Source organism: Trichomycterus rosablanca, chromosome 1 (genome assembly GCF_030014385.1).
Source record: "Trichomycterus rosablanca isolate fTriRos1 chromosome 1, fTriRos1.hap1, whole genome shotgun sequence".
In the NCBI taxonomy this organism is placed as follows: Eukaryota; Metazoa; Chordata; class Actinopteri; order Siluriformes; family Trichomycteridae; genus Trichomycterus; species Trichomycterus rosablanca.
This window is the reverse complement of record NC_085988.1, coordinates 818,781-827,500: the sequence shown is the minus strand read 5'-3', so window position 1 is coordinate 827,500 and position 8,720 is coordinate 818,781. Positions and strand designations below refer to the sequence as shown.

Below are 8,720 nucleotides of genomic sequence, written 5' to 3'. Positions count from 1 at the left end.
AGAGTTCTTTGCCATGAGGTGCCATGTTGAATATCCAGTGGCCAGTATGAGAGAATTGTACCCAAAACACCAAATTTAACAGCCCTGCTCCCCATTTACACCTGGGACCTTGACACATGACACCAGGGAGGGACAACGACACATTTGGGCACAATTTGGACATGTTCACTGTGGGGTGTACTCACTTATGTTGCCAGCTATTTAGACATTAATGGCTGTGTGTTGAGTTATTTTCAGAAGACAGTAAATCTACACTGCTATACAAGCTGTACACTGACTACTCTAAGTTATATCCAAGTTTCATGTCTATAGTGTTGTCCCATGAAAAGATATAATGAAATATTTGCAGAAATGTGAGGGGTGTACTCACTTTCGTGATACACTGTATATACACACACACACTCATATATACACACACACACACACTCATATATATATACACACACACACTCATATATATATATACACACACACACTCACATATATACAGTACACACACAATCTCATACATATATACACACACACTCATATATATATACACACACACACTCATATATATATACACACACACACTCATGTACAGTGTATCACAAAAGTGAGTACACCCCTCACATTTCTGCAGATATTTAAGTATATCTTTTCATAAGACAACACTGACAAAATGACACTTTGACACAATGAAAAGTAGTCTGTGTGCAGCTTATATAACAGTGTAAATTTATTCTTCCCTCAAAATAACTCAATATACAGCCATTAATGTCTAAACCACTGGCAACAAAAGTGAGTACACCCCTTAGTGAAAGTTCCTGAAGTGTCAATATTTTGTGTGGCCACCATTATTTCCCAGAACTGCCTTAACTCTCCTGGGCATGGAGTTTACCAGAGCTTCACAGGTTGCCACTGGAATGCTTTTCCACTCCTCCATGACGACATCACGGAGCTGGCGGATATTCGAGACTTTGCGCTCCTCCACCTTCCGCTTGAGGATGCCCCAAAGATGTTCTATTGGGTTTAGGTCTGGAGACATGCTTGGCCAGTCCATCACCTTTACCCTCAGCCTCTTCAATAAAGCAGTGGTCGTCTTAGAGGTGTGTTTGGGGTCATTATCATGCTGGAACACTGCCCTGCGACCCAGTTTCCGGAGGGAGGGGATCATGCTCTGCTTCAGTATTTCACAGTACATATTGGAGTTCATGTGTCCTTCAATGAAATGTAACTCCCCAACACCTGCTGCACTCATGCAGCCCCAGACCATGGCATTCCCACCACCATGCTTGACTGTAGGCATGACACACTTATCTTTGTACTCCTCACCTGATTGCCGCCACACATGCTTGAGACCATCTGAACCAAACAAATTAATCTTGGTCTCATCAGACCATAGGACATGGTTCCAGTAATCCATGTCCTTTGTTGACATGTCTTCAGCAAACTGTTTGCGGGCTTTCTTGTGTAGAGACTTCAGAAGAGTCTTCCTTCTGGGGTGACAGCCATGCAGACCAATTTGATGTAGTGTGCGGCGTATGGTCTGAGCACTGACAGGCTGACCCCCCACCTTTTCAATCTCTGCAGCAATGCTGACAGCACTCCTGCGCCTATCTTTCAAAGACAGCAGTTGGATGTGATGCTGAGCACGTGCACTCAGCTTCTTTGGACGACCAACGCGAGGTCTGTTCTGAGTGGACCCTGCTCTTTTAAAACGCTGGATGATCTTGGCCACTGTGCTGCAGCTCAGTTTCAGGGTGTTGGCAATCTTCTTGTAGCCTTGGCTATCTTCATGTAGCGCAACAATTCGTCTTTTAAGATCCTCAGAGAGTTCTTTGCCATGAGGTGCCATGTTGGAACTTTCAGTGACCAGTATGAGAGAGTGTGAGAGCTGTACTACTAAATTGAACACACCTGCTCCCTATGCACACCTGAGACCTAGTAACACTAACGAGTCACATGACATTTTGGAGGGAAAATGACAAGCAGTGCTCAATTTGGACATTTAGGGGTGTAGTCTCTTAGGGGTGTACTCACTTTTGTTGCCGGTGGTTTAGACATTAATGGCTGTATATTGAGTTATTTTGAGGGAAGAATAAATTTACACTGTTACAGTGTATCACAAAAGTGAGTACACCCCTCACATTTCTGCAGATATTTAAGTATATCTTTTCATGGGACAACACTGACAAAATGACACTTTGACACAATGAAAAGTAGTCTGTGTGCAGCTTATATAACAGTGTAAATTTTTTCTTCCCTCAAAATAACTCAATATACAGCCATTAATGTCTAAACCACTGGCAACAAAAGTGAGTACACCCCTTAGTGAAAGTTCCTGAAGTGTCAATATTTTGTGTGGCCACCATTATTTCCCAGAACTGCCTTAACTCTCCTGGGCATGGAGTTTACCAGAGCTTCACAGGTTGCCACTGGAATGCTTTTCCACTCCTCCATGACGACTACACGGAGCTGGCGGATATTCGAGACTTTGCGCTCCTCCACCTTCCGCTTGAGGATGCCCCAAAGATGTTCTATTGGGTTTAGGTCTGGAGACATGCTTGGCCAGTCCATCACCTTTACCCTCAGCCTCTTAAATAAAGCAGTGGTCGTCTTAGAGGTGTGTTTGGGGTCATTATCATGCTGGAACACTGCCCTGCGACCCAGTTTCCGGAGGGAGGGGATCATGCTCTGCTTCAGTATTTCACAGTACATATTGGAGTTCATGTGTCCCTCAATGAAATGTAACTCCCCAACACCTGCTGCACTCATGCAGCCCCAGACCATGGCATTCCCACCACCATGCTTGACTGTAGGCATGACACACTTATCTTTGTACTCCTCACCTGATTGCCGCCACACATGCTTGAGACCATCTGAACCAAACAAATTAATCTTGGTCTCATCAGACCATAGGACATGGTTCCAGTAATCCATGTCCTTTGTTGACATGTCTTCAGCAAACTGTTTGTGGGCTTTCTTGTGTAGAGACTTCAGAAGAGTCTTCCTTCTGGGGTGACAGCCATGCAGACCAATTTGATGTAGTGTGCGGCGTATGGTCTGAGCACTGACAGGCTGACCCCCCACCTTTTCAATCTCTGCAGCAATGCTGACAGCACTCCTGCACCTATCTTTCAAAGACAGCAGTTGGATGTGACGCTGAGCACGTGCACTCAGCTTCTTTGGACGACCGACGCGAGGTCTGTTCTGAGTGGACCCTGCTCTTTTAAAACGCTGGATGATCTTGGCCACTGTGCTGCAGCTCAGTTTCAGGGTGTTGGCAATCTTCTTGTAGCCTTGGCCATCTTCATGTAGCGCAACAATTCGTCTTTTAAGATCCTCAGAGAGTTCTTTGCCATGAGGTGCCATGTTGGAACTTTCAGTGACCAGTATGAGAGAGTGTGAGAGCTGTACTACTAAATTGAACACACCTGCTCCCTATGCACACCTGAGACCTAGTAACACTAACAAATCACATGACATTTTGGAGGGAAAATGACAAGCAGTGCTCAATTTGGACATTTAGGGGTGTAGTCTCTTAGGGGTGTACTCACTTTTGTTGCCGGTGGTTTAGACATTAATGGCTGTATATTGAGTTATTTTGAGGGGAGAATAAATTTACACTGTTATATAAGCTGCACACAGACTACTTTTCATTGTGTCAAAGTGTCATTTTGTCAGTGTTGTCCCATGAAAAGATATACTTAAATATCTGCAGAAATGTGAGGGGTGTACTCACTTTTGTGATACACTGTATATATACACACACAATCTCATACATATATACACACACACTCATACATATATACACACACACACACATATGTATAGACACACACACACTCATATATACTGTATATACACACACACTCATATATATATACACACACACACTCATATATATATATACACACACACTCATATATATACACACACACACACTCATATATATATATACACACACACTCATATATATACACACACACACTCATATATATATACACACACACACTCATATATATATATATATACACACACACACTCACATATATACAGTACACACACACACTCATATATATATATATACACACACACACTCATATATATACAGTGTATCACGAAAGTAATGAAATAATAATGAAATATTTGCAGAAATGTGAGGGGTGTACTCACTTTCGTGATACACTGTATATACACACACACTCATGTATATATACACACACAATCTCAAACATATATACACACACACTCATATATATATACACACACACACTCATATATATATACACACACACACTCATATATATATATATACCCCCACACACACACACATATACAGTATATACACACATATATATACACACACACACATGTATATATACACACACACACATACGCACACACACACACACACACTTACAGTACATACACACACACACTCACTCACACTCATACCTACAGTCATACACACCCTGGATCGCCCTGGATCAGCCTGCAGAGGGCGTAACTGCAGCAGTGTTTCAGCACTGTTCCACCTGAGCTGCGCCCCCTGTAGGATGAAATGAGAGGTTTGGTGTGTTGCTCCACCCTCCTCAGATCTGTTCGAGGCTCTCTCAGAGCTCCTCTCCTCTCACCGTGTTCCTCACCATGTTCCTCTCACCGTGCTCCTTTCCTCAGATCTGTTCGAGGCTCTCTCAGAGCTCCTCTCCTCTCACCATGTTCCTCCTCTCCTCAGATCTGTTCGAGGCCCTCTCAGAGCTCCTCTCCTCTCACCATGTTCCTCCTCTCCTCAGATCTGTTCGATGCTCTCTCAGAGCTCCTCTCCTCTCACCGTGTTCCTCACCATGTTCCTCTCACCATGTTCCTCCTCTCCTCAGATCTGTTCGAGGCTCTCTCAGAGCTCCTCTCCTCTCACCATGTTCCTCCTCTCCTCAGATCTGTTCGATGCTCTCTCAGAGCTCCTCTCCTCTCACCGTGTTCCTCACCATGTTCCTCTCACCATGTTCCTCCTCTCCTCAGATCTGTTCGAGGCCCTGTCAGAGCTGATCATCCTGACGGCCAGCCGCTGTTTACACGGTGTGGAGATCCGTGGCGTCCTGACGGAGAGCGTGGCTCAGCTCTACACCGACCTGGACGGCGGCTTCACCCACGCCGCCTGGATCCTGCCCCAGTGGATCCCTCTCCCCAGCTTCAGGTACGCTCACCCACGCTCACCCTCTCTCATGACTGTCGGGGTCTGAGTCATTTAGTGTACTGTTGTCGACAGGCGGAGGGACCGCGCCCACCTGGAGCTCAAGAAGATCTTCTACGAGGTGATCCAGAAGCGCAGGAGGAGCCAGGAGAAGGAAGACGACATCCTGCAGACGCTCGTGGACGCCACATACAAGTACGACACGATTATCCATCATCTCCTGTTCCTCTAGAACCTCATCAGTGTTCCTCTAGAACTTCATCAGTGTTCCTTTAGAACCTCATCAGTGTTTCTCTACAGAGGAACAGGGTTCCTCTAAAACTTCATAATGGTTTCTCTAGAACTTTGTCATGGTTCCTCATGGTTCCTGTAGAACTTTAGTGTTCCTGTAGAACTTCATTATGGTTCCTCTAGAACGTCATCAGTGTTCCTCTAGAACTTAATCGATGGTCCAGGTGGAACGCTGACCCTAACCTTCTCCCTCTGTCTCTGTAGAGACGGACGCCCTCTGAACGATGATGAGATTGCTGGGATGCTGATCGGTCTGCTGTTGGCTGGTCAGCACACTTCGTCCACCACCAGCGCCTGGCTGGGGTTCTTCCTGGCCCGGGACTCGGCTCTGCAGGAGCGGTGCTACAGCGAGCAGAAACAAGTGTGTGGAGAACATCTGCCCCCCATCACCTACGAACAGGTAAGAGACCATGTTACCCATGAACCTTTGGTCCAGAAGTCCCTGAGACCCTCACAGACCTCATGATGCTCTTGTTGTGTGTAGTTGAAGGACCTGACTCTGCTGGACCGCTGTCTGAAGGAAACTCTAAGATTACGACCACCAATCATGACCATGATGAGAATGGCTCGAACCCCTCAGGTACAAACACCATCACCTGATCCTCAGGTTCCTCACACAGGTTCCTCACACAGGTTCTTCACTCAGCTTCCTCACACAGGTTCCTCACTCAGGTTCTTCACACATGTTCCTCACACAGGTTCCTCACTCAGGTTCCTCACACATGTTCCTCACTCAGGTTCTTCACACATGTTCCTCACACAGGTTCCTTACTCAGGTTCTTCACACAGGTTCCTCACACATGTTCTTCACACAGGTTCTTCACTCCGGTTCCTCACACAGGTTCCTCACTCAGCTTCCTCACACAGGTTTCTCACACATGTTCCTCACACAGGTTCCTCACTCAGGTTCTTCACACATGTTCCTCACACAGGTTCCTCACTCAGGTTCCTCACACATGTTCCTCACTCAGGTTCTTCACACATGTTCCTCACACAGGTTCCTCACTCAGGTTCCTCACACAGGTTCCTCACACATGTTCTTCACACAGGTTCTCCCTCTTGTTTTTTTGTTGTCCTCCACTGACCTCCTCTCTCCTCTGGTGTCTCCTCCTGTAGAAAGTGGGTGAGTACACCATTCCCGCCGGACACCAGGTCTGTGTGTCTCCTACAGTGAACCACCGACTCCACGACACCTGGAACCATCGCCTGGACTTCCACCCCGAGCGCTACCTGGGAGAGAACCCCGCCGCCGGAGAGAAGTTCGCCTACGTGCCCTTCGGAGCAGGTGGGTTCGAAAGGGTTGTGATGAAACATCAGCACCACATCACCACAGCAACTACTCATCACCTAGCAACACACTTAGAACCACCCGAAAATCACAGTTACTGAACTCAGTGAAGCAATCAGAGGTTGAGGGCCCTGCTCAGGGGCCCAACATGACAGGGGTTGTGCTTAAACCCACCATCACTAGTCCAGTGTCATAACCATTGAGCCACCTCACCTAGGATACCATAGCAAATGCCTGGAAACCACCGTCAATTACCTGAGATACCATAACAACCCCTTAGCAACACACTCACAAACACCTAGGACCCTCCTAGCAACCACCTGGGGTACAGTATCAAACACCCAGCAACCCCCGATCATCAGCCAACTACTAACCTCAATCAGCTACTGAGTAACACACTCACAACCACCTGGTACACTGTAACAACTGCATAGCAACACCCTAACAACCACCCAAAATACCATCAGAACAGCTTGGCAACAATTTGGAACACCATAAACACCTAGCAACCTTCACCCAATCACATGGGGTATCATTTCAACCAATTAGCAACACAATAGCAACCACCAAGCACATCACAGTAACTGCCTAGCAACGGCTCAGCAACCACCTGTAACAACTGCTAAGCAACATCCTAACAACCACCTAGAATTCCACCAGAACCGCTTAGCAACTACCAGGAATACCATATTGAACACCTAGCAACCGACTACCCACCCAGCGTCATAGCAACCATTTAGCAACATAATTGCAACCACCTAAAATACCATAGTAACTGCTTAGCAACACTTTAGCAACCACCTGAGACATCACAGCAACTGCTTAACAACACACTAACAACCACCTAAAATACCATCAGAACAGCTTGGCAACTACCAGGAATACCATATTGAACAGCTAGCAATCTTCTACCCACCCAGTGTCATAGCAACCATTTAGCAACACAAAAGCACCACCTGAAACAACATTGCAACTCCTTAGCAACGTTAAGCAACCACCTGAAACATCATAGCAACTGCTTAGCAAACACCTGGAACACTGGAACAACTGCTTAGCAACACCCTAACAACCACCTAAATACCACCAGAGCAGCTTGGCAACTACCAGGAATACCATATTGAACACCTAGCAATCTTCTACCCACCCAGTGTCATAGCAACCATTTAGCAACATAATTGCAACCATAGCAACTGCTTAGCAACACTCTAGCAACCATATGGAAAACAAAAGCATCTACTTAACAAAACTATAGCAATCATCTAGCAACACGCTAGCAATACCAGAACAGAGTTAAAGCTGGTGTTGTTGTATTAGTAATTACTATGGTACCATGTATGTGTATAGTGGAGGAATGAAGTAACGCCTGTTTTTATGGTGTGTGTGTGTGTGTGTGTGTGTGTGTGTGTGTGTGTGGCAGGACGTCACCGCTGTATCGGCGAGAACTTCGCTTACGTCCAGATTAAGACCATCTGGTCGACGCTGTTCCGTCTCTTCCAGTTCCAGCTGGTGGACGGATACTTCCCCACCATCAACTACACCACCATGATCCACACGCCCACCCAGCCCATCATCAGATACACACGCAGACCCCGGCGCTGAGGGGGAGGAGCCTGGAGTCTGGGGCGTGGTCCACCGAGACGGGATATAAATATAGAAATGCTTCATGTTTCATTATTAAAGATCATTTTTTAATTACCGCCTCAGTCTGTAATCAGCTCTTACCTCCAGCTCCAGAAAGTATGTGGACGCCCCTCCTAATGATGGAGTTCAGGTGTTTCAGCCACACCCACCGCCACTCCCACATGCACATTCCACAGTAGAACATCTGTAGAGGTTATAGTCAGGTGTCCACAAAATTTTGGTCATGTAGTCTATCAGATCACTTAAATTACGTTGGCATGATGGGTCTATCACTGGACACGGAGTGGTAATCAGTCCTGATCAGGGTCCAAGTTCATCATGCCC

General features: G+C 46.3%; 1 protein-coding gene across 1 annotated transcript in view; it reads left to right on the top strand.

The window, feature by feature from the left end:
• The window catches only part of LOC134333265 (lanosterol 14-alpha demethylase), a 25,200-nt gene extending 16,753 nt beyond the window's left edge, over window positions 1-8,447 (top strand). The window contains exons 5-10 of the mRNA XM_063015203.1: window positions 5,005-5,179; window positions 5,252-5,371; window positions 5,672-5,867; window positions 5,952-6,047; window positions 6,584-6,752; window positions 8,173-8,447. Coding sequence (XP_062871273.1) covers window positions 5,005-5,179; window positions 5,252-5,371; window positions 5,672-5,867; window positions 5,952-6,047; window positions 6,584-6,752; window positions 8,173-8,354 — 938 coding nt within the window. The 3' untranslated portion in view covers window positions 8,355-8,447. The remainder of the gene's footprint in view (window positions 1-5,004; window positions 5,180-5,251; window positions 5,372-5,671; window positions 5,868-5,951; window positions 6,048-6,583; window positions 6,753-8,172) is intronic.
• The last annotated feature ends 273 nt before the right edge of the window (window positions 8,448-8,720 follow it).